The sequence below is a fragment of the Miniopterus schreibersii genome (genome assembly GCF_964146895.1).
Source record: "Miniopterus schreibersii genome assembly, chromosome: 12".
NCBI classification, from domain to species: Eukaryota; Metazoa; Chordata; class Mammalia; order Chiroptera; family Miniopteridae; genus Miniopterus; species Miniopterus schreibersii.
Window position 1 is genome coordinate 15,269,750 of NC_138112.1, and position 27,580 is coordinate 15,297,329.

Genomic DNA, 27,580 nt, shown 5'->3' on the forward strand with positions numbered 1-27,580 from the left:
AACAAATAGCTGGCCCTGGCCAGTGTGGCACAGTTGGTTGGGCATCACCCCGGGAGTGCACCAAAAGGTTGCAGGTTCAGTTCTGGGTCAGGGCACCTGTGTGGGTTTTGGGCTCAGTCCCCACTAGGAGGCATGCAGGAGGCCGCCAATGGGTTTCTCTCTCACATCGTTGTTTCTCTCCCTCTCCCTTCCTCTCTCTCTAAAAATCAATAAAAACATATTTTTAAAAACAAGTATTTGTCTAGTTAAGCAGAAATATAAAGCACATTTTAGGGATTCATTCACATTCAGGAAAACTGTGAAGAAACCCAAGGGAATCATACAAACAAAAAGTAGGGTAATTGCTGTCTTGGGTGGAAGTGGGAGGTGAGATACTGAAAACATTACGGAGCTTAAGTGGCGTCAGTAACGTTCTTTTTCTTACGCTGTGTTAGGCACAGGTGTTCACTCTGCTTTTCAAGCTGCATATATGCATCCTACATATATGTGTGTTCCAAGTATTTCAGTGTTCTTTATAAGTAAAAAAAAGTGGTTCTGATTTTATTTCCTTGATATAGTGAAAAAAGAGACAGAAAATCCCTGAGGCCCTAGAACAGGATGTGCATGCAGAGGACCCTCGGCGTCTGAAGTAAAGGAAGCTCAGGCTGACGGTTCTGAGAGGTAAGTTCACAATTCAAAGCACTTCCCCCTATTCCCTTCCTAAGTTTTATGGAGGGGACTTTTCAGTGAAAGTACGTAATGTAACAGGCATTTTGACTGGCACTGTCAATTCACTTTATCTTCTTGTCAGAAACTCTGCTGCAGCAAGTACTTGTGGATGCAGAACTGATCCGCATGTGCTGGAAGACCCCTGCTCCCCCGGGAGCACGCTCGGTGCAGGTTCAGGGCGTGCTCGAGCGCTGGGCTTTGCTGGCTCTGCTCCTTCCTCGAGGGGGGACGCGGAAAGAGCGAGCTTTCTCTCTTGTCACTCCACCAGTTTATTAGCTGAGCCAGTCACTTAACCAGTGTCCCAGTTTTCTCATTAGTAAAATGAACATCATAATGAATATAATACCTATGCATCCATGCATCTGTCTGTCTGTCTGTCTACCTACCTACCTATTTACCTGCCTACCTACCTATCAATCAGTCAATCATCATGTGTGGAGCAGTGCACAGCATGATGTAGTCAGAGCCTTAGTTATTACTGTTATTATACATTGGTCATATACAATCTATTAGTTTTGAACAAATTTCTATAAAGGACAGCTAATTGTTTAAACTGCAATTTGTCTTGTGAAAACAAAACGGACCTTTAACACTTTAAATATAGAAGACTGTAAGATTATATTTTATTAAATAATTATGATACAAATGTAACAGACATAACATTTATTATTGCTTAAAAATACTGTTTTAAACATCTTACCTAAAACATTAGTGTGCTGTCATTACCCATTAAAATAAAAACCCAATGAGCTCAACAACATAGGGTTACTATGTGCTAATGTTTTGAACTAACATTTCAAATGTAGATTCACCATTTATTTTATTTAAAGTTTAAATAATAAATGCTTCTTTTGCTAAGACAGCTTTTATTGCCATTAGACTCTACTGGTTTTTCAGAAACAGAGCTGCTCCACACTGAATCCACTGGTCTTGGCTGCCTCCACATGGAACGTCGATGTTGGTTACCACACGGTCCCTCTCAGCACTTGTGTAAACAGGCAGAGATATGCACTCATCAGGGGAATATGGGCCGTATGCACCCTGTTTAAAAAATGAACTTTGTTTTAAAATACAGCAATATATTGTTTTTAAGATGATAACCAAAGATAACCAAAGAGACGAACACAAACTCCTCCCAAATAAGTTTTATTTACAATTTTATTATTAAATGTTTTAAAATAAAGATTACAATAATAATCCATCATCCAGCTGCAACACAGAACATTTTGTCTATAAATATATATGTATATATTCATATATATACCTAGAAATAAAACAAGAATATCACAATACTATTATAATATTTGAAAATATTAGCAGTATCATGTACCTATTATCTCACTATCCTATAATTTAAAACATATTTTTAGTAGAGCCATAATTCAAATAAAGCCCATGCTAGCATTTTGTTGATGTCTCTCATGTCTTCTGAATTTACAGCTTTTTCCTCCTTTTTCCCTTGCAATTTGCTGAAGGAACCACACCTGAGTCTCCCACATCCTGACTCTTACTGGCTACACGCCGTGGTCATGCCCGTCTCCTCTCGTTCCTATAAGGGCCCTGGAGGTGAGCTCAGATTCAGATTCAATTTTTGACACAAACACTGCACAGGTGGTGCTTATACGCCCATCAAGAAGCATGTGTGACTGTCTGTCTCTCTTTTCAGATATTAGGAGCCAGGGGTCCATCGTTTCATTAGAGACTCGATAAAGTGGTGATTTCGCTCTACTATTCCTTCTCCATTTCCAGGCAAGAGTGTATCTATAGAGAGAAGCTTTTACTTCTCCATTTTTTGTTTACCAAGGGAAAGCTCATAAAGTCTGGATGAATGCTATCTAATTCCCTTTTGTTTATGTGTTTTCAAAACAATGGATTCGTTCCCTGGTGTACGCTAAGGGTGACCAATGGTCCCTGCCCCTCCTTTTTTGAAGCATTGTTGTGAACTAGTAGATTTAAACATATTTGATGAGCTTTAATCCAATGCAGTTATTATCTGTTCAAATTGCCACTCTTTGTGCAGTGGGAACTCTTAAGGCGTCTCCTGAGTTTTTTGACATGTCCCTGTGATCTTCAATAGCTTCCTTGCTTTCCAGTATGTCAAGATGTTGCAAGCTCATCTTTTTATTTCCTGTCCCAGAAATCAGTTAGTCACACTCTGAGGATCTTTGGTTCCTTTAATGAGAAATGGGTGCTAGAAATGATCTACCATTCTTCTAGAATTTTTCAGTGACTGGAGCTTAGAAACATGTACTTTAAAAAATCACAAGTTCATAATAGTATTTCCAACTTAAATCTAGGATTGATGTTCTGACAGAACTTATATAATTGTATTCAATTAATGGATTATGACTTATTTTTTAGACTTGAAGTAAAACTTCAAAGTCAGACTCATTTTAAAATTTTTAAAATGACAAATCAGAAAGCCATGGAGAATTTACCATGGCAACCTAGTTAGGAAATGGCAAAGTTGTCACTGATAGTGCACTCGAAAAAAGGGTTTGGCATATGAATATTAGCATCTAAATACTCTGTTATTCTGCTCTTTTCAAAGTGGAAGGCAATCAGATTCATGGAAGTAACTCATTTTCAGGCTCTGGAGTACTTGCCTAGGAGCTCCTGACAAGAGGTTACTGTCTGAGCACTGGTTTCCCTGTTATAAAAGAGAGATAGCAACACTCTTCCACCCAACAGGATGCTGAAAGAATCGATGATGTATCCAACAGCTCCAATATAAAGTATTATTTATCCGCATATCTCTAATTGTTTGAACTGCATAACAGGCCTTTTCCTTACTCCCTACTAATTTTCAAATCAACTAGAAAAAGATCCCAGTTTTTTAGCATCCACTACATGTTATGCATAATGCTAGAAAATAAAGAGAAATTGAAAATAGAATGTTTTAAATTTTCCCATAAAGAAAGAAATATTTTTTAAGTGTAAGTGGGCATTGTATGAAATTTCTATTACCTTTTCCAATCCTTCTCTCCCTCTCCCTCTCTCAAATACTGCTGACTCTTCTGGTCCTTGATATCGATCGATCAATCGATCGATAATCAGTTAAGTCCCTTTGAAAACTCATTCATTACTAACATTCCTAAATCTTAACCTATTTATATATTACAAAATTCATTCTTTAAGAAGAACCATTGCCCAAATAGATAAAAACACCATCTGCCCTGAATCTTCCTAATTTTTCTTGGTTTGTCCTGGAGATTGTCAATTATTCACCCATTCACTTAACAGTATTTTGTGTGTTAATGCCTTGTCTAGAATTATAAAGGCTGAGTATCATCTATATTCAAATAAGAGAAAATAATAATCTTCTTGAAAGCTTAAAATTTAGTTTAGAAAACAATATATACATGAAAGATACAGTGTATAATTTTTAGAAAAATGATTACTTTAGAAAACAAAATGCTGCCTGGGATATGTTAACCTAACATGGATTAATGGAGAGAATCCTGGTTGGGCCTCAGAAAAAATGTAGGATATGCACTAGAGAACTTTCACCCATTACTAGTCACTGCCTCACCTCTTCCTTCTTTTCCAATTCTGCTTAAGTGGCAAAGGTTCAGGATCCAGAAACTTCTGTAATTTTCATAACTCCTTAGCCATTCCTAAAGTTAATAACCTAGTCCAGGCTTTCTTTTGAAGTGTTGCCTTTAAATTTTTTAGCAAACAGCAGACAAACATTATATATTTGTTGGACTGAAATGATCTGAATCTATGAATGACCATTTATAAACCCGGGGAAGTTCTTAAATTATCTTTCTCTACTACCTGGTATTTACTTTGCTTCCTATAGCTTCTATGGTCAAAAATGAAAACAGAAACATCACACTGAAATGTTTTACAATGAATGCTATTCCTTCCTTTCTACTCCGGAGATCCTCTCTGTCTCTTCATTTCAATGTCAAGCAGCTTTCCCTTTGAATGAGGAACTCCGTAGTAATGCAGAGTAGATTCTCTGCATATTCACTATCACTTGACTGGTTCTGTATATATTTCCAAGTCCTTCCAAACCTGCTTTGGTTGTAGGCCTTTTTGTTTGTTTTAAAGTGAGGGTACAAATACTTATATCAAAACCTACAGTGTTTTAAAAGTAAAACATCACAGTTGCTTCTTAAAATTTTGCTTGCCACTCCCCAAATCTCTTAAACGCTAAATGGTATAATCTTCTGTAAAAAGAGTTGACCGGGCTTGCTCTTAGGTCACCAATCAATAAATTATCAAAGTAGTGGAGCTACATACTTTGGCATTCTCACTGTTAGCACAATACCTCGTGCTGCTGAAGCTTCACGAGTGTCGTTTAACTAAATTAAATTCTTATGACACAAGTCCCTCTTTAATAGGTTTGTTGAAGCCCGGCCAGCGTAGCTCCACAGTTGAGCATCGACCTATGATCCAGGAGACTGAGGTTCAATTCCTGGTCAGGGCCCATATCAATACGAACAAATGCCATTATTGCACAAATGCTAGTGCTACCATTATGGGACCCATAAAGAATCACTTAGCTGACCCAATTCTCAGTTTCTTCATCAGCAGAGCAGAGAATAACCTGCTCTATCCAACTAAATTGTATTTCACCCCGTAGCAATCAGGCACCCTCTCGCTGCTAGACTGATTTCCCAAAACTACCAATCTGATCTTACCACACTCCTGGTATAAAGTCCTTATGGCTTCCTACTGACCACAAGATGGTGTAACTCCTGGGCATGGCTCTGTGGCTTGTCATACTTGGTGCTTGGCCTCCTTTCAAACCACATCCCTACCACTCTTCCATATGAACGGTGCATTTCCAGAATAACCTAAGTATATTTTCATATGTCCTTGCACTTAAACATGTTACCCTCTTTGGACTTGTCCTGGAACTCTCCTGAGTCATACTGTGACCACAGTTCCAAGAGAAGGCAGCACCTCTCTCCCTGAGGCCGGCTGCCTTTCCTTCGCCTGTCACATGGGAGAGCTGAGGCTTCCCTCATCTGCCAGCGCATTTTACGTGAACTTCTGTGAGTGTACATGTAACTCTGAACTATAATAGTTTCTTTACTTGTTTGCTCCTCCACTCAGAAGACTCGGATGTGTCCAATAAGTAGACAGATAGATAGATAAATAGGTAAATGAATGAATGACTGTAGGCACTTTAAAATGGAGCTGGAAGGGCCATGTCAGAGGACCTGCCTTGTGCAACTTGCACGTCAAATCTTTGGGATGTTAGAACAGGGCAGGATAACCTTTGGGCTGGGCGCAGGGCAACACTGTGCCCCATAGGACTATTTGCAAAGATATCAAGAAAGCAGTTATTATTTCTGGACTGATGACTACTGGACTGAACATTAAACAACACTGTTCACAACGAACATAAATGCCTTCTTTCTATTGATGCAACTGTTCCCCTTCTCATAAACCCCCATCTCCTCTGTCTCCTAATTGGAACTGTTTGGGCTTCTGCCGGAATCAGTGCTCCCTGAAAAGCTATTCTTATTGATCTCAAATAAACACTGTTGCCTCTCACTTTGAAAGGCCTTTTACTTTCAGGTTAACGGATGGAAGAGATTTGTCTGTCTGTAGCCCCACTACTCAGCAGGACATATGGTATATAAGACTTAACAAGCGTGGTAATAAACTGGACAGAAATGATACATGAAATAAAAATACTGTGGGGGGATAAATTTCGAGCTTTGTGACGTCATGTCGCTTTTCACACAACCCACTAACAGACTGGCTTTGTCCGTAACAGCGGCACATTCCTGATTCGCACTCGGCCTGTGGTCCTTATGTGGGTGCTGCCCGGACCATTTTCTCCTGCGCTTACGCCTGCTCAGTTATTCTTCATGCTCGATTCCTATTGCTGGGGTTTCTCCTTAAATGAACCAGTTTATACAGCCCTTTTTCCCCCATCAGGGTCATTATATGGCTTCTAATTTTGTTTGCCAGAGAATTAACACTTCACATAACTTAGATTCATTTAACTTCCTGTCATCATATACAACTTTATATGTTATGGTTACAACCATTAGCAAATTCCAACCTTAACTTTTACATATAACTTTCAATTTGGTTCACATACCTAATGTTTGTAATCTTTCATTTACCAACTTTTTGATAGAAATTTCTTACATGAATAGCCAGATTGAAATAAAATAAAGATTATTTCCTTCCCCCTTCTATCTGACATGACACTAATACTAGAGAAAATGAAGCTGGTAAGGGGGAAATGCGGGCTTCAGGGAAACGGATGCTCTTTAGGTCAGAGGATCCTCCTCAGCGGAGAATGATGGCTGATTATTGATAGTTCTGTTAGTTGTGTTTTAAAAATTATTTCGATGCTTTTGATTTTTATTTTATAAAAAGAATTACAATAATTGGAAAAGTCAAGGTACTATTTCCCAATGAGCATTTTGCATTTTCTTGAAGTAAAGGCAGTATATGACATAGTTTTGTTGGTCCTTAGATATAGAATCAAAACTTTAAGTTTATTCACATATTCACACTTACAGTTTTAAATTATATTAAGTAAAAGTTATGTGCTTCACCTATAACTATGTTCTATGTAAAAGGCAGATATCCCCCAAGTTCTATTGTTGAAAATTCTTTCAATAATTGAAGATTTAAAAGGGGAAACGTTAACCAAACAAGTCTTTGTCAAGACTGTTTTCTTCATCTGCCTCTCAGCAGCACGGAGACATGGCAAGACGGAAAACCAGATGTGTATTACCATCGTGACACTGTCCATGTCTGCGGGCTAACCACGGAGAAGTCATCTCACATACGGGAGCACACGTTTCCTCATTCGAAAATGGGAAGAATAATATCTACGCTGCAGGGCTGCTCTGAAGAGTATATGAGGTAAAGTTTATAAAGCATTTAACACATTGCTAAAAATATAGGAACATACCCATAGTAGTTCATATTATCATTGAAGGCTCGTTTCTTATTAGGCTATAAATTCATTAGAAATTGAAAACCATAATGTTATTCTTTCCATAACATATTGAAGATTTTTAAATGTCCTACACATCCTTAAGAATTATAAAGAACATAATATTTTGACTGTAAACTTGTTCAAATGCAGATGAGATTAGGAAGTAAATAAAAATGCATAGGCCAAGCATTCTTATTGAAAAGATAAAAATCTAAGAGTGAATTGATTAAATTAAAACTTGCACCTACTAAAAATATATTACCTGTGGAATCCATCCCATAAAACAAGGGAGAACTGAGGATACACTAGGAGAATCATGCTGGTTTTCAGAAAGTTGATTTCCATCAAAACTGCATCCTTCTAGGGATAAGCCACTAACCTGCCACGGAAACAGATCAACCATTAAAGTCTGTATTAAAGTCTGAATTGTCAGGAGTTAATGTATTATCTTAAAAAAAGGCAGCAGTTTCCATTGTGACTATGTATTCCAACTGATATAATAACACAGATTATAGCATTTTTATCTGAGAATACAGAAGGTGAAGACCTGGACCAGTGCTTACTGTGAACTCTCTTTAGACTGAATTCTAATTGTAGTAAAAATTTTAGGAAAAAATACCAGTGCCATCAGTTATATCACTGCAGAAATATAATGGTAAAAGCCAAGAGGTTATTTTTTCTCCAGGATGGGGAAAGAAAAGCATAATTACAGTCTTTGTCAAGACTGTTTTAGCAAATTTTACAGTCTGGTTGCTATAGGTAAACAATTGCTTTCAGCAGCACGGAGACATGGTAAGATAGAAAACCAGATGTGTATTACCATCGTGATACTGTCCATGTCTTGGAATTTGGACACCAGTACTTTTTATTATCACCGGAGGGAATTTTTTCCATTGCTCTTCAGAGAGAGTGGAAGGGAGAGAGAGAAACATTGATGAGAAAGAAACACATCGATTGGTTGCCTCCCGCACGTGCCCCGAACCGGGCTGGGGATCAAGCCTGCAACCGAGGCACATGCCCTTGGCCAGAACCAAACCTGGGACCCTTCAGTCCGCAGGCCGACGCTCTAACCATTGAGAAAACTGCCTAGGGCTGGAGGCCATTTTTTTAAAGAACAGAAAAAAATTTTCGATAATTTAATGCAAAAAATTCTTGACATGCTATGCAGAGCTGAAAGAATTAAAAAGGAGAAAAAGTTAATTTCTGCCTCTAAATTAGCCTTAATATAAATTTAAGAAATTATGAAAATAACAATATAATAATGTTGGTGATTTTGTTTCGTATTTCTTCTTTCAGTTTCTGCAGTGTTACTCTACCCCAAGTTTACCTAAAGGCAACAGATGTCGTTAGTATTTCACATTCAGAAATACATCTATGTTCTCATAATTTAAACTTGATAGAAAATATAAACAAATCTCATATATATTACACAGAACCCAAGTTTTAACATACTAAATGAAAAAAGCATAGAATTTAGTCAACGTAACACTTTAAGTTGGAAGGGTTAAAATCATTTTCAGCTGTAATGTAGTTTGGGAATGGTGTAGGCACAAGGTGGTGCTAGGAGTGTATGCCCTGACAGTTTTGAATAGCAAATTTTACAGTCTGGTTGCTATAGGTAAACAATTGCTTTTTAGTGAAAGAGCTGGGATAAAAATAGAATTAGTTAATACTTAAGTCAATATTCTTTCTACTATACTATTGATGTGATGATATACAGGCCACTTCAAGAGTTGCTGAAGTACTTCGGCCTTGAAAAAAATGTAAATTAAAATTTAGAGATTGCCTACTAATTTCAATGCCAGAAACCCTCTAGGTAAGATAGTTCTTCTAAGGCCTCTTAGAGGTTTTACTAAGTTTTAAGCTCAATTAGTTCGTACAGAACTTTACAGTAGTCCCTATTGGTAGCGCCGCAACTTGACTGCACTGTGCATATGCTGAGCCAGACACTCATTGTTTCCCTCTCCTAACAGGAGGCGGGAAGGGTGAGGAAGTCCATTCTCAGGAGCCCGTTTCAGTCACTGGCACTACTGACCATGCAGCTGCTAATCTGCCACCTGGGAAATGTTCTTGGCTCCTTCTCACGTGACTTCAGCTACCACGTCCTGCCATGTCTAATAAGCATTTTCTAAATCTGCCCTTTTCTCTGAATCCCTCTATCACTGCCCTATTTTAAAATATAAGTAAATTTGCAGAATTTAAAGTAAAGACATTCTTACTGCTGAAAACATAATGATAAAAGGCAATACCCACTGTTCCTATAATAAAATGGTAACACCTCAGGAATTAGAGTGGTAGCAGCCAACAGTATCCTTGCTGCAACCAGAATTCTGCATCAGAAAAAGGAGTAAAAGCAGATAGGCCCTAAATATTACCTTTAATCCTGAGGCAGAAATAGTCTGGAAGATATAACAGGTCGCCAGGCAAACGGACTTTCTAACATCAAACTCGGGAACCTGGCCGCTTACCCTCTGGTTACAACAGCACTAAGCGGAGGAGCGAGCCGCACAAGGCAGCGCTGCCCGAAGGAGCGAGCAGGGCGCGCACACCCGAGAAACGCACAGGAAGCAGGGCCCTCGCCCTCGCCCTCGCCCTCGCCCACCGGCGGCCTCGCTCCCGCTCAGCATCAGGAAAAGCGGCTTTTTCCTGGGAAGGGAGGAGGGGGGAGGGAGGCAGAGGAGCCTGCGAGTGTCCACATTAGCAAATCTCTCCCCACACAGAAGAAAACAGCAGGAGTGGGAAATAAGACGTCCCCCCTAACAATATACTCAAAATACTTGGAAAACTGCCTGGCACATGGTAAATGCTCCTAAGTATTTGCTATTATTGTCCATTAATCTAATCCATCTCCTAATTTCTAGATATTTAGAATTATCTTATATAGTGTACCATTTAAATGAGGCAAAATAAAGGTTTGTGGGGAAATTAATTGAATAATCCAATCAAAAGAACTTTTGCTTATAATATTTAATTTACAAAAATATTTTCCAAAATTATTCTAGAACAGGAATTTTCAACCAGTGTGCTGCAAGAATTTTTAAAACACGCAATACCTTATTTAGTCGGGGCACTGACCTCTTTTCTTAGATTGTCAAATGAAAAAATAACAACAGCTAATAAAACAACAGCCGACCCGTGAATGAATAAAAAATTATACCTATTTTTTTGGTTCAGATCAGCAAAAAAATATAACATATTTTTTGGTGTGCTGCAGAATTTTAGTAATTACTTTATGCGTGCCACCATGAGGTGGAAAAGTTTGAAAAGCAATGCTCTAGATAACTGAGTCTATTCTATCACCTCACTTATACAGCAGAGAGCTAGGAGACGTGCAAGAGCAGGCTTTCTAATTTTATCAACGCTGTACTTCCACTATCTCTTTATTATTCCCATCAAATGATAAACTTTTCAAATGCTGTTTACACTTCTGCATATACTTTTGGGGCATACTTCATACTTTTTACTAAAAGTCTGTTAAAAGTCTGTGTTAGCCACTAGAGCCTTATTGTGCATGACACATATACCTTGGATGCAAAGAAATAATTATTGAAATGAGAGCTCATTTGTTTACATTATATTAAAAGAACCACACTGTTTAGGCTGCCTCTTGACATCTGAACAAATGTACTTTTGAGTCAAATGCAAATAATTAAATGAAAGGCATCTAAATGTGCATCTCTTGTCATAATTTCCTCTATTCTTGTTTTGCTTATAAATGCATAGCTTTCAACTTAACAAAAGAGAAACAGAATAAAATCATTAACCCCCCCCCAAAAATCTATACTCAAATAATGTTAGTAGTACTTGAGCCTGTGATTAAAACATCTTAAAATTTAAAATAAAGTTGGTTTTCTTTATACAGTTTCAGGACAACATTTTAAAGGGATAGTGTGGATTACGCTGACCACAACTGCATAAGTATATTTCAAATAACTAATTACCATGAACCAATCTAATTTGAAAGGGCTACTCATAAGTATAAGATGTTATTCAACTCTTAGCCTCTCACCTCTAAAGGGGTTAGCAACAGTAACAGTAGTAACTTCGTTCATAAAGCCATTAATTTAGTTCATATATGATGTTGAATTGCTTGCACAATTCAGATTTTAACTTGAATTTAACAATAAATTAATTTCATGTCAAACTCAGTTTTATTTAACTGCCAGAACCATCCTTTTAAAAATTAAACATTTCAAATACACATAAAATCATAAAAATATTTCTAACCTATACATCCCTACCACTCATTTTTACTAAACTTTTAATATCGAGCCATGCTTGTTTCTTATTTTTAAGCAAATAAACCATGAGAGAGATAGCTGAGGTCCTCTGGGTATACCTTGCCCCTCCTGTTCCTCTTCTGCCCTCACCTGACCCAATCATTAGCCTGAATTTAGTTTTACAGGATTATTAAATATACATGTATCCATAAACAATAAATAGTATAGTTTTGGGCAATATACTTTATTATATCATTTTGTGACCTACTTTTTTCCTTCGTCATTGGTGTAGGGGCATCTATTTTGTTCTTTCATTAAAAAAAATTGCTTTTAGTTGATTTTAGAGAGAGAGAGAAACATCAATGTGAGGGTTGCCTTCTGTATACATACCAACTAGGGAGCAAACTTGCAACCTGGGTACGTGCCCTGACTGGGAATCAAACCTGCCACCTTTCAGTGCTCCAAGCAAATGAGCCACAACGATCAGGGTTGTTCTTTCATTTTTAACAGTTGCAAAATATTTTGCTGTATTAGCAAACAACAAATTATTTATCCTTTCTTCTGCCAATGAACTTTTAAGTCCTGTTATCATCTACTATTATAACACTATAATAAACATTATGTTAAGTGCCTCCTTATACACCTCTGCATGAATTTCTCTAGCTTGGGATGGAAATGCTAGATTGAATTGTATTTTCATTTTCCATAATATTGGCAAATTATTCCCCAAAGTAATTCTATCAATCTATATGCCTACCTGTCATGTATAAGAATTTACATCATGTTACAGTGTTGCCAATACTACGTCTGTTGAGAATCTTGTTTTGATTTCATGCCTTAATCTCAATAGTTTAAGGGGTTTGGAACAAATTAATTCAATTTACATTATTTCTAATGGGAAAAAATGATTCCATTTTTGAACAAATGGCTTCTTGAACAGCCTTCTGGTACAAATTAACTTCGAGGACTGAGGTTCCGCTGTATTGTATTCTTCATTTCTGACTGGTTCTTTTTTATGGTTTCTATCTTCCTTATCATGCTTTTGAAGTTCTCACTAAGTTTCTTAAGCATCTCTTAGAACCATTTTTTTAAATTCTGTATCTGGTAAATTACTGGCCTCCATTGCATTTTGCTCTTTTTCTAGAGATTTCTCCAGTGCTTTCATTTGGGTCATGTTTCTTTTTCTCCCCATTTTGGCTGCCTACCTGGAATTGTTTCTGTGTATTAGGTGGATGTCCTATGCCTCCCAGTCTTGGTATGGTGGCCTTAGTAGTAGGTGTCCTTTGGAACCCAGTGCTGCAATCTCCTTGATGACCTGAGCTGGGTGCTCCAGGAATGTTCCTTGTGTGGGTTATGTGAGCCCTCCTGTTGTAATTGAGTCTAGATTGCTATTGGTCTGTTCGTGTGTGGGGTCACCTCTCAAGCTGGCTGACAGGGAGGACTGACCTCGATCACAGTATAAAAGCTGCTCTGCAGGTGCTGACCACACAAAATGCAGTTCACCTCAGCAGAGTCTGGTGCCTACCAAGATCTTCCTTTGGGTATATATGCTGCTTGTGAAGCTAATTAGACACTGCTCTTATGTTGTCTAAAGCTGGCAACCGATTATGTTTGTTCTGGGGCACCTTGGGAGGGAATCTGGTGCAGGTGAATGTCAGACACTGTTTGTCTTTCAATGGGAAACCTGTTTGGAGCTACAAAGCAAACCAGTTTGTGGCTGCCTTTGCTGGGCTTGGTTGTGCTTGGGAAGGGGCCAAACTGTGCAACAAGGCTGGTTTCCACCAGCAGGGAGCCTGGGGGCAGGTCAGCAACAGCCTAATGAACCCAAGATCTGCCTCCACTTGCCTCTGTCTGTCTGTTAGGCTCAGTCACCGAAAGAGCTTCTGGAGGTACTCAAGTTGCATGAGCTAGCTTCTCGGTGAGTTACCAGGTAGGGGGAGAGTGGTCTTCACCAGACTGATACAGGTTAAAACTCAGTGCTTGTGCTGGGTCTGAGGCCACTCAGCTAAAGTCCAAGGGTATATCAAGTCCAGCTGCCACCGCCAGAGGCCCACAGATCTTTGTTGTGGGACAGGGTCTCAGGGAATCTTCAGGGTGAGGCCAGCAGAGTGTATGAGGCCCAAAAGACCAAGATTTCGCCTTGTGAAGGGAGGGATATGCACCGGTAAACGTGCAAGGGATAAATGGTCCCCATCCTAGAGCCACACAGCTCAGTCTGTCCCAGTTCTTCTGGGACTTACTGGAGAGCCCAAGATCAGCTGGGTGGGGCCACTGGGAGTCGGGAGGTTGGGGGTACTGGATCTCCTGTGAGGGAGAAGCACCAGTCAGGCTCACAGGAAGTTGGGAGGAATGGCCCCCACCCCAGAGCCACACAATTCAGTCACTGGCATTCCCTGAGTGTGCCCAGACCTTTACACCCCAGCCCAGGTGTGACCTCTGCAGGGTAGGGCAACAGGGAGTCCAGACAGTGGGGCTACTGCACTCCCCCAGGAGAAAGATGGCATCTGCCGTGTGGGAGAAGGACTTGGCACAGGGATCCTGGCAGCTGTCCTTCAGCTCTCCCCCCAGAGCTACACACACAACTCTAATCCACTCTCTCTCCTCACACAACTCTAGTCCACTCTGCCCTCCCTCCACTGGAGCCCAAAGTGGGTGGCTGCAAATGACACTTTGTGCGCTGACCCTTTAAGGCACCTGGGTTTCTAGCGGACTCCAGTCTCTCCCCATCAGACAGAATCCCCGCTAATTTTTCACAGCCAGATGGTATATGGGCACCTCTTCCAGCTCTGAGGTCAGGACTGGGGAGCCTGGTGTGGGGTTGAGATTACACGCCCCTCATGGGGGACCCTTGAGGCTGAGATATCCCTCTGGAATCTTAGCCACCATCCGTGAGAGGGCAAGGTCAATGCTTTTCATGTCTCTGCTCTTCCTACCAGTCTCGATGTAGATTCTTCTGTAAATCCTTACTTAGACTTTTGTTCAGCTAGTCTTCAGTTGGATATTCAGGTTGATTGTTCTACATTTTAGTTATAATTCCAGTTTGGTCCTGAAAGGAGGACCTGCAGCTTCCACCTATTCCGCTGCCATCTTGCATCTACTGGTCTATTTTTACATTTTACATTTATACATACTTTATTGTATAGTAAATATTTATTGAATTGAATTTCAGAAAAGGTAATTGAACATACCTTCAAGATCCGTATCATTTTTTACCAAAGGCTATATTCTCAAATATGTCGTATCCCTAAGACTCTTATTTTTGCATTAGAAAAGACCGTATTTTGTATAGGTTGTTTCATGCTAAATCTTATGCTGATTTCTCACATAGGGAACACAATCTCTGCCAGTCTTACACTATAAAGACAGGTGCCTTTGAGATTGGAGTTATAGACTTGGAAAAACATTTAAAATTACTCTAATACCTTAATCTGCAGCTTTGCTTCTTGCAGTCGACCTTTCCATGAGGCTACAAATTTAAGGCTATCCACAGAACAGCCCACGGCCCTGTAGGAGAAAGCATCAATGTCAGAAAGAAATGATTCTTGGGAAGTAGAATATGAAGAATTACAGAAGATACATATCTTTCTATTTATTTATAATTAAAATATTTACAATGTTTAAGTAATAAAATCTCTTAAAATAGATTTCACCCTGTTTTTTAAAGTGAACTGGTTATGTCAGTCTCCTCTTCAAGGCTGGGCAAATTCCGTGAGGTTAGGGCCCTTATTTTTTATTTCTGCATTCTCTACTTTGACCGTCACCCTCAAATTCAGGAATACGACAGGTGCTGAATGTTTGTTTATTAGATGAACTGAAATATTAATATTTACAATATGCTTCTGAGGCACTATAAATTAATCACTAAACAACAACTAAATTTTATCCAGTATGTTTTTGGAAGTGTCTCTTTTTTTACCATTCTACCTTGTTAAAAATTATAGAATATATATGAGATGATAATCTAAATTTGTTATAAAAAATAACTTTATCTTAATCATCAAATACTGTTCCCTACCAACAAACCTAGTTAGAACTGTCCTACAGAATTTCCTGTGATGGTAAAAACGTTTTCAAGCAGTCCAAAGGGCAGCCACTAGCTGCACGTGAGCACTTCAAGTGTGGGCAATGTGACTGAGAAATTACACTTAAAATAATATTTAATTTTAATTCATTTAAATTTAATTAGCTCCATTTGACTTCTGCCTACCTTATTGTACACAAAAAGTCTAGATCAATAATCAAAAATTTAAAAGTTAAATTTTACCTTTTTCAATTCTAATGAAAAAAATCATAATTAAAAGCAATGAGTTTTAAACTAAAGGTCACCTGTATGATTAAAAGTCAAGCATTAGGAATAACACAACTATCTGGATTCAACAATGAAATTTTTTCTTGACAATCAAGGGAATGTGGTCAGAAGTGAGTAAGCAAAGTGTGATTACTCTCGCGGACAGCTAAGTATCTCACTGTAATTACCTTGCAGTGTCCTGGCGCAGGGCATTGAGGAAAGTGTCCGGGTGGAAGAGCTCTGATAGGTCAAGTGTGTCGGAGAGAAGAGTCTGTTTTTCTGCTTTCTCTACCCAGCTCTAGAGGAGAGAAATATACACACACATGCATTTCAAAACATTATAAATTTGAAAGATAAAGAAATCTATTAAAGAATTATTAAGAAGTCATTTTCATTTTGAAAACTATACAGGTTCCAAATGCTTTGAAATGGTGTCTAGGGGGGAAAGACTTCCACCGCACACTGTGAGCTCTGTTACAGTTTTGACATAATATCCATTCATCACAAAAAAGCTTCCTTACACAACCTCTTCTTGGTAAAAATCTACTCAAAATAAAAAGCCTAAAATATGAAAATTAATCTAATACACAGTGTTTCAGTTGCGTGGCACATCTCCTAGCAATGACTCACCTCTTGAGATGTGCTTAGGAGACGCTGAGCATCTGGGTCTAACTCCAGAGTCCCCAGGGTCCCCAAGTCCTGGCAATGCAAACTGAGCGAGGGTTCCAGATCTAGATTTGACAGTGAATTGCCACTTTACTGAATCGAGTGTTATAGTGCAGGGTAATGTCCAGGAAGAAATTTTGCTAAATGGTGTTTTTAAATAGTCTTTTCTACTTATCTGCCATTTTGTAAATCAAATTACACTCCATTTGGAGAAATATACATATTCATAAAGTATGTCTGATGAGTATAATAAAAATTGCCATTTGGAACAAAAAACAGAAACACGAAATTCTGTGCAACACTTACTTATGTTTTTCGTGTGTTACACCAATTTTATGCTTATGGCAACCCTGAAAGGTAGTACTAATATCCCATTTCACAATGAGGAAACAGAGCTACGGTGAGCTGAGAGTCAGGCCCAAGGTCACATAGTAGCAAGCGCTGGAGCCAAGCACTAAACTCAGGCAGCATTACATAATTTGTTTTTCTCTAATATTTCCTGGAGGTGCTAACGTGCCTTAAGAGGCAGAGGGCTTACTGATGATTTCTGAATCAGTCTGTTATTTCAGCTGGTGCACAGAGATGACAGCATAATAAGGCTGGCTATGAAAAACATGCAGAATTCTCATTTACTCAGTAATTCATTATGCATGCTTTATAAACAGTCTAGGGGAAATGTGTTAATTTATTACGAGGTAGAAAGGCTGTGCTTCATGTACTGTAACACCCTGTTACTCACCCAAGCACTGACATCTGTCAGCCAGGTCTAGAGCGGGAGAAATTAAAATCGCCAAAACTAGTGTGTTTGTATTCTATCTTAATGCATTTGACTAGTACTCCTACATTGTAGCAAAAATGTTCCTATTCCCCTCCTACCAACTGAAAATACGACTTTAAGAATATAAAAGATTTAAAAAGAGATGTTTAACAAAGTATAATTATTTCTTCTTGGATATTATCCTTTATGATAGTAACACTTCATAAAGTATCTATTTTCAATTAAATAATTTAAAATTACCCATAGCTAGTATTGTTTACTCCCCATCAAATATTTTCATTATATTATCTGCATTCTATTTTTATTACCTAAACATAATCAACAAATATGCTTGCATGACCCATCCTGACTGTATGTAATATTTATTCCTGTTATTTTGAAACAGTTTTTAAAAACAATATTCTCTATGGCTATTTCAAATTATCCTATTATTTCATTAAAGTCTTTAAAATTAACTTTGAATTCAGAACTCCAAAAGAGTTTTTGCCAGGAAAGGGTGCACATATGATCAGTTAATGAAAACTTTAGAGTGTGGCTGATAATCAGATTTTCACTTCATTAAAGTTTGACTAAATATAATTATTTTCCACAAATAAGAAAATGAATTGATAATGTTAACACAATGGTAGAAGACTGTTTAGATGCTTATTGAAACATGTAAGATAGGATCATCCTTAAAAGTTACGCAAATTTAAAAACTAAGATATATTTTTAAAGAATGGCAGAATGAGCAATGATAATGCTAAATGTTAGTAAGTTTGTGAGATGGATAAAACGTTAGTAGGAACGTATCCTGGAACAATATTTCTATAAGGCAATTTGATGAAATGTGCCAAAGCTTTAAAAATATCCAAGCCATTTTACTCAGCAATTCCTTTTGTTTAAGTGTAAATTGAGGGAATAACCCAGATATTATCACACATGGTTTGCTCATTTAAAATTACTCATAATATTAAGAAATTAGAATCATAATAACAGAAATTATAGAATAATATATTGTAGAAAATAAAAATTAGCTAATAATAAACATTAGCTAATTAGATTATGGTATATCAATACTATAAAAAAATTGCATAACAATAAAAACTCATATTTGAAGAATATTGAATGACACTGGAAAATGCTCAAGACCCAATGTATTTACCAGAATGTAAAAATGCATACATAATATGAACCAAATTATGTAAAATCATTATTTGTATACATAGAACAAATACTGAAGAAAGCATATCAAAATATATAATTTCATCTGGGTCTGGCCTATAGCCTATTAATAACAGTCTTTACTCACATATAATAACAGTTATTTAGTATAAAGTAAAATGTATTAAAAAACTGATGCTGTTTTATTTCATTTTAATGCTCTGTGTTTCTTGGGGAAAAAGTGTTTAAGGCAAATAAGTAATTTAGGTAACTGTCTTTCTCAATGTCTTTTCTATTTCTTCATCGTTTTTACAAAATTAGTATAAATTTAGAGGTTTAAGAATCTGAGGATATATTCATCAAGAATTAAAATCTAATTTATTCAGAATAAAAATAATAACACTAGTCATTGTTTAGACTGGAGTAAACAAAACATTAAAAGTTATTAGCATGTTAATAACCCAGGCTATAACAAGTTCCTCAATTCACTGGATGAATAGATGGCAATAAACTGCAGCTCATCAGCAAGGTAAATTATCAGGAATTATGCTGGAATTGAAATGCAGAATCATTAAACAGATAAAATATTTCTTACTAAAGTTTCTGGTACCAACTTCAAGAAATAGTCAGTATATATACTACTATAGATTTGCTATACCTCGAGTTTAAGTTTTTCCTAAACTCAAACCAGGGTTTATATTATTACTCAAATCTTGTGCACTAGTTTTACTATTTATATTATCTAAACATAGGAGAAAAAATAAATGATTTTTTTTCCAAGTTTAGTTTTTTGAGTCTCAATCTTAAGTCATCTTTCAGTAGACTTCTGAGGTGAGATGAAAAATCTGGAGTTTGAGAGAATAAGGAGTTGAAACAGTTTCCTGGAGCTCTAATCATTTTCGCTATATGATCCTTAAAAAATAATTTCTTGCCTCACATACTCCATTAATAAGGTGACCTTGCCTACCAAATTTAGAGAACTGCTTTAAAATGTGTCTTGAGCCTGGCTGGTGTGGCTCAGTTGGCTGAGCACTGACCCATGAACATGGACGTCACAGTTTGATTCCCGGTCAGGGCACAGGCCCGGGTTGTGGCTCGATCCCCAGTCGGGGGCGTGCAGGGAGCAGCTGATCAATGACTCTCATCACTGATGTTTCTATCTCTCTCTCCCTCTCTCTTCCTCTCTCTGAAATCAATAAAAACATATTTTTAAAAAAAACAGGGGGGGAAAAAACAAGTGTCTTGAATACATTGCAGTTAAGATTAATGTTTGGCTATCCATTTTCATTGACTTGAATTCCTCACAGCATCTCCCAATTCTGACGTGTTGTGGTTTGACTTTTATTTAGCTAAATTAATATCTAATTTTCTTTTTGATATCTTCCTTGACCCAAGAGTTATTTAAAAGTATTTAATTTCCAAATATTTGAAGATTTTCTACAAATCTTTTTGTTATTCATTTCACACTTAATTTTTTTGTGCTCAGAGAGCATATTTCGTATGGTTTAAATACATTTAGGTTATTCCAGACCAGTTTGATCTATGTATAACCACCTTGCTAAAATTCTGTGTGTACTTAAAAATAATGTGTATTCTGCTCTTCTTGGTTGTAATATTCTATAAGTACCATTTAAATTAGCTAATAATGTTGTGCAAGGATTCTATATCCTACTGACTTTGTCTACTTATTCTGTCAATTACTGAGAGATTCTGAATTCTCCAGCTTTAATCATGGATTTATCTATTCCTCCTTGCAATTCTAACTACTTTTACTTTTTGTATTTGACACTCTGTTATCAGACATGTAGAAGTTTAGTATTATGTTCTCGTGAGGACTTGATCTCTTTATCTTTATAAAATAACCCTCATTGTCCCTTGTTATAGTCCTTGCTTTTGAAAACAGTTTTGCCTGGTATTAATAACGTTGCACAAGCTTTCTTTTGATTAGTGTTGTCATAGTATATCTTTTCCCACCATTTTACTTTTAACTTATTTGTGTCTTTACACTTAAAGTGCAATGCCCAGCCCTGGGAGGTGTGGCTCAGTTGGCTGGACATTGTTCTGTGCACCGAAAGGCTGCAGGTTCGATTCCCGGTCAGGGAACATGCCGGGGTTGTGGGCTCGATCCCTGGTAGGGGGTGTGCAGGCAGCTTATCCCGGGCTAACCCCTACCCTGTCCCTAAGACTCTCTTTTCTCTGACTTCTTAGTGAGCCAAAGCAGCCCAGCCTAGGCTCATTTCCCCACCTAGTTCCTCTCCTGTCGCTTCTTCTGTCCTAGGTCCTTCCTTGTTTCACTGTCCCCAGCTTTAATAAACATCCTCTGAAAATTACCTGGACCTGTGTTGTGAAACCTTTCCTGCATGAAGCCAAGAACCCACACACCACCAGCCGCCTTAGGTAGACCTGCTCAGGGCCAGGTCTCCTTTCCAGTAACAAAAACCTCAACCTGTACAAAGGAGCTGAGGAAAACTTTGGCCTCTAGAACTGTCTTGAATGAAATAATTTTTGCTAGCTAGTTTACTTCATTAACTTAATAGTCCTGATCTTAACTGATTAGAAACAAAATATACATTTACCTTACCTTTAAAGAAGGAAACCTTTACTCTTCTTTTACCCTTAATATATGCAACTATTAAAATACCAGACAGTCTAGCTAAACAAGATACTTTTTAATTTGAAAATAAAACTCAAAACCATAAATCTGGGTTTCTAGGCTCAATGTTTGACTCACGAAAGTGTTATTTTTCAATAGAATCTTGTGATTCTTTTTATGACCTTACAAAGAAAACTTTGGAGAATAAAATTTGATTATCTTTGTTGTTTTATTGACTTTTCCAGACAGGAATGAGTTAAGTTTCATGGGTTAAACCCAAACAGGGTTCATGATGAACCTGAACTACTGCAAGAAAGAAGGTTATCAGTAACGGCCTTTTGCATGGTACTTAATTTTCAGTGGGGCAAACCAGGGATCTATGCAGTCCACCCTATTGAGCGTTTCTTCCTAATGATAAATTATAATTTATGGTTAGTCCACGTTCCCATTTAAGGCCAATCATTCCATGTGTGTACAAGGATCTATTTTTTTCTTCTTTCAAAGAATTCCATTCCTAAAATGTTTCTTTTTTTTCTTGCATCATTAATTTTCCATCTTTATTAGATACAGATATGGTGAGATACCCCCCATGTTAAAAATCAGACACAACCAAAACTGAACAAAAAACACTCCCTTGGTCCTCTGCCCCATCAGCAACTACCTTTTTCATCTGTGTGACCTCATAGCAAAACTCCTTAAAAACTGTGTAATCTCACTTACGTATCTGACCCCGCAGACGACTGCGACCCTTTAAAACACTTCCTTCCTCTGGCTTCTTGATCACTGCCGTTTCAGTCTTCCTTCTGCTTTCCTGCCTAGCACTACTTGGTCTTCATTACTGACTCTCATCCTTACCTGGGTTTCTCGATACTGGGGTGGACCACGGCCCACTATTTGGTCAGTCCTACGGTTTTAAAGACCATCTTTATTTGCTAATGATTCCCAATTTTAAATCTCTTACTCCAACCTCTCTCCACCTACCTCTCTGAATTTTCACCATAATGTCTAAAAAATTCTAAGCTTAACATGTTCAAATCAGAACTTTTTTTTAAAATCCTCACCCGAGGATATTTTTTCCATTGCTTTTCAGAGAGTAGAAGGGGGGGAGAGAGAGCGGGAGAGAGAGAGAAACATCGATGTGAGAGACACATGGATTGGTTGCCTCCCACTTGCTTGCTGACAGGCGCAGGGATGGAGCCTGCAACCAAGAATAGAATGTGCCCTTGACCAGAATAGAACCTGGGACCCTTTGGTCGGCAGGCGACACTCTAACCATTGAGCCCAATCAGAACTCTTAACCACCACCTCCCTCTTCCCTGAGAAATCTGCTCTTTCATGAGTACCCTTCAACTCAGAGGAAAAAAATCAACCAACTGCTCAGGCTAAAACCCTCAACTCATCCTTCACATCTCTCTCCCATGTCCCACAGCCGAACCCACAGGTCTAATATCAAAACTTACAATCTCTTCCCCCCACCAAACTTTTAAATCCTCACCCAAGGATATGTTGTATTGATTTTAGAGGAAGGGGAGAGAGAGAGAAACATCGATGTGAGAGAAACATCAGTTGCCTCCTCTACACAGCACCCCGACTGGGGACTGAACCAGTAACCTAGGTATGTGCCCTGACCGGGAAGCCAACTCACCACTTTTTGGTGTATGGGACGACACTCCAACCAACTGAGCCTCCCGGCCAGGGCAAAACTTACCATTTCTTGGTCTCACGTCCACCAGCCTAACCCATAAGGCCACCGTAGCCTCGCCTGGACTAGCACACACCGACAGCAGAATCTTCTAATCCTCTGACTTCAACCATGCACTGACACCCCACTCACTCAGCCTAAATTTAAAGTCTCTTCCCAATGCCTGCAGGAACCTGCGGCATGGGCCCTGGCGACCCAGCCTCCCCATTTCCAGCAGCACTGCTCTTCATGTCCACGTCCTAGCCACCCCGGCTTCCTGTTTATTGTTCCTTCAACAAGCAAAGCACATTCCTTTCTCAAAGATTTTGCATTTGCCAGTCCCTCTGCCTACACTTCCACCCCTATACATGTTCGTGGTTTGCTTTTCTACTTCATCTAAGCCTCTGTTTAGTTATCGCCCATTAAAAGAAGCCTTACCCAATCACTCATACAAAAGCGTTACCCTTCCAACCCACTTAATCCACATTTTTCTTTATAGTATCCTGATGTTTATTAGAAATAAAGTTTAGTCTAGTTTCAATTCTTGAGCAACATCTATTATTTGCCTTCAATTTCTGGTTACCCCAATACATAAATGCCTACTCTAAAGCTGTTCTGACATCATAGAAATGAATAATTACTTGTATACACACAAATGTTACTACCCTATCTAATAAATGTAACAAAGTTACTAATATCAACAAGGCATGACATTAAGATTTATTTTAAATGCTATATTACTTACTATCATATTCAGATGGGTATTTTTATATGCCACTTAGAGTAAAAATAACTCCTTATGTGCTTATAGGTTAAACTTATTTTAGTCTAAATTATGTTATGTACTTATTATTGCAAGAGTAAAATTTTTAAAATAATGATTATAAAAACTGTTAATTTTATGTAAAAAAATTAAGAACTCTAGAGTTCAATAAATAGAGAAACTGTTAATAATACAAATATTAAGAGAGAATGCAATAAGTAGAAAAGTGCAAAGAATAATGCTAGAAGGATTGTATCAAGAAATAGTGATAAAAACTTAACTAATACAAAGTATAGTAAAAATATTTGGCTATGCTGAAATCCAGATCTTTCTAAAACTGTTTGACATATTTATGTTGGCAACACTAAATAAGATTACTTTTAAGAACAAAACTGAATTGTAGGCTATTTAGTTCTATAGAACCGCGACACTTCAAGGGGAAGACCTAGTTGGGCCCACTCCTGTCTTGTGAGGATGAAATTACAATGAAATGTCTCGAAAGGAGAGTGTCTGCTGTTTCAAAATGTCGAGGAAGAAAAAACCTCTAATGTCACCACAGAAATATCCAGTATAAATCATATGCAATCCAGATACACAAACAAAAAGAAAAGAAAAGAAGTTAGGTACATTAAATATTTCTTTTCTCATAAAATTTCAAAACAAAAGACATTAAAAAGAACACTTACTTAGGAACAACTTTTTAAACTGAGGTTTTGCATCCACGAAGGTTTAAAAAAAAAAAGCTTGACAAAATCATTGATAGATATTACAAACCATTTTCAGGATGTGAAGTACAAGGGATTTTGAGGTTTGTTTAAGCTGTGGATCTTATGGTCAAGGTTCTTCTTGGCAAAAATATTACTGAAATTTTATTTTCCTAAACTACTTAACTACATACAAACAAATTAGTATTGTTGGTAGTATCATTAACCTTTAAAAGACGGCATTTAAAAGACAGCATCATACAAACTCCATATATTTTCCAGGATCAACTGTACAAATAATGGTTTCTTTCCTTTTGCCTGTAAAAAAGAATGTATATGCTTAGGTTTCTGAGTATTTAACCTTTAAAAGACGGCATTTAAATTCTATCAGCATTTAATTCAGCCAGCGGGACCCACTCCTTGCCGGGAACTAAAGTTCCCTTTCATCGGATAAAGGTTAAATCGTCCACTTCAAACTTCCATGCAGCAGACAGTTAGATGAGCATATACATCCCCAATCCCTTTCAAGTGTGCCAACGTGTAAATTAAGAAGGAAACCAATCGCCCCCCTCCTTGCTGGTGAAGGCTTTTCCAGTTGCAAATAGCTGTCGACAAAGTGAATCTGACAGGAGATAGATTATATAATGGAAAATCAGCATTCAATTATCATTGACAATGGAACAAAAGTGGCAAAGGCTATGACTGATTTGGGAATTAAAAGTACACCATGTTTTGCTTACACACTTCCATGATGTTGTCAGCAATAATAACCGCATCTGATAGGCCAGGCTTATTGACTACAGCAGAAAAACCATCAACACTATTACTGTTCCTCCTTAGCCAGAGATAAAGCTATATGACATAAAGGACATTTTGCAACTGTCTTGTTATATACTAATAAACTGTTCAAACGAGATGTGCAGAAGCCTTTAGGGGGCAGAAATGCTGCGTGGCCCTGGTTGGTGTGGCTCGGCGGGAGCGTTGCCCCACACATCGAAAGGCCGCGGGTTCCACTCCAGGTCAGGGCACCCGCCCGGGTTGTGGGTTCGATCCCCAGTCAGGGTGCATACAGGAGGCGATGGATCCACGTTTCTCTCTCACATCAGTGTTTCTCTCTCTCTCCCCCCCTCTCTCTCTCAAATCAATAAAAACATATCATCAGGTGAGGATTAAAACAAACAAACAAACAAACAAAAACACACCGCATGAACCAAGGGAAGCCTTGAAGCACTATTTGGAAAGTAGGGGCAACAACACAGCAGGTATTAGTAACAGAACCACTTTTTACTTGAAGGGAAAGTAGTCTGTTGCTAGAACCTGCTGATTCTTTAAGAAACCAAATTTGCCCTAAGAGTTTAAGTATTCTCTGCATGTTTTCTGCTGTAAAGACCCACTTATTGGACTAGTCCAGGAGTGGGTGAAATTGGTATGCAAGTGATGAAAGCTGAGATGCAGATAAAACTTCAGGGACGGTTTTGTTATGCTGAAAGCCAACTATGTTGCTATAGTGTCACATTTCTGGAACCAAGATTTATCTTCTGCAAGCAGTACAAACAGCATGGTTTATGGGATTGCTTCTGTAACACTTAGATCATAGGCCATAGACTGCTATTTAGTATTCTAAATGTGCAAGACAGCTGACCATAGGCAGGATTTATCAGCTGACATTGCTGAGAAATTACTGCCCCTGTACAAAATTTGACTCCTAAAATTTTGTAATACTATTGCTATAGTAATACCTATATTTTACTGGATAAAATTTCAGATATACACCCTATGTTCAGTTTATGATGATAATAATCCAGTTAAACGACTGGCTGTATATTAATCTTAAATCTCAGGTTTGAGGCCAAGATGTGTTTTTCTATGCAATTCCAATATTAATATACTTATTTGTTTATAGATCTATCGCCTTCAGTAAATGTAGAGATCCCTGTTGGCAAGTATTTCATGTTTCTTCTCTGCTGTGAGTTTCCAGCACTTAGAGAGGTAGGTGGCTCATAATAAAAGCTCAATAAATATTCACCAAATAAATTAATGAACACACAAATAAAATGCATTTATAGCTCTTCTAGGTGAGTACAGTATATAAAAATAGGGATGCTGGAGGTTTTAGACCAGACACAGACGATTTTTCCAATTGTCTTTATATAAGTTTTCCTATGAATGATTTAATTGAGTACCTACTATGTGTAAAATACTGTACTAAGGACTGTGAGAGTTACTAGGATGAGTTGGGAAAATAAAGAGATCCCTTTTTTAAGAATGCAAAGTATTGCAGAACCTTCAAAAACAGAGTAAGACACCTCAGAAAATGAATAAAAAATAAACTGTAATTTTTTCAAATCTTAAGACAAAATAAAACAGTCTTCAAATGTTAGATTGCAGAGTAGGCTATAAACCAGAATGTTCATTGGAGAGATTTAGGTAGAAGCTAAAATCTCAGCAATATATCATGGGTACTATAGAATACATCTTGGGAGGCTAAATCATGATGATTGGGAAACAAAAAAGAGATTGATGTCAGTTTGCTTGAGAATAACCCAAAGAATAACTGAATCATTCATTTATCTAACAGAAATTTATTGAAAAACCCACTTGTGCAAGCCACTGTTCTAAATTTTTTGACAGAACAGAGAGAATGAACAAAAATCTCCACCCTATGAAGGTTCCATTTTAGTGGAGGAATACAGAGAAAATAAATAAATGAAGTAAAAAATATAGAGTATCAGGTAGAGATACAGGCTATGAAGAAAAGAATGGGCAGGGCTGCAATTTGAAATAGGATGATCCCAGGAGGCATCACAGAGAAGGTGATGTTTGAGCAAAGACCTGAAAGAGATAAGAACACTTTGTGCAGATTTCTAGGGAAGTGCCTTCCAGGCAGAGGCAACAGCAAGACCACAGTTCCTAAGAGGGAGGGTGCCAGGTTGTTCACTGCGGCTGGAACACAGTAAGTGAGAGGAAATCAGAGGGGTGATGGGCCGAATCTTAACTGGGAGGTTGTTGGAAAAATCGTGTTAAATGGATGAGCTGAGAAATGTTCATCCAGGGGGAAATGTTCCAAAGAGGTGATATAATCTGACTTACGCTTTAACCAGAGCACTTGGA

The 27,580-nt window shown here is 37.9% G+C and overlaps 1 protein-coding gene across 2 annotated transcripts in view; it reads right to left on the minus strand.

Annotated features, from left to right (window-relative positions):
• Positions 1-1,307: 1,307 nt before the first annotated feature.
• DYNC2H1 (dynein cytoplasmic 2 heavy chain 1) overlaps positions 1,308-27,580 on the minus strand; it is a 244,420-nt gene continuing 218,147 nt past the window's right edge. For both annotated transcript variants that reach the window (XM_081152801.1, XM_081152800.1), the window contains 4 exons: positions 16,330-16,439; positions 15,276-15,357; positions 7,896-8,012; positions 1,308-1,749 (listed from right to left, as the gene is read on the minus strand). In XM_081152801.1, coding sequence (XP_081008927.1) covers positions 1,591-1,749; positions 7,896-8,012; positions 15,276-15,357; positions 16,330-16,439 — 468 coding nt within the window. In that variant the 3' untranslated portion in view covers positions 1,308-1,590. The remainder of the gene's footprint in view (positions 1,750-7,895; positions 8,013-15,275; positions 15,358-16,329; positions 16,440-27,580) is intronic.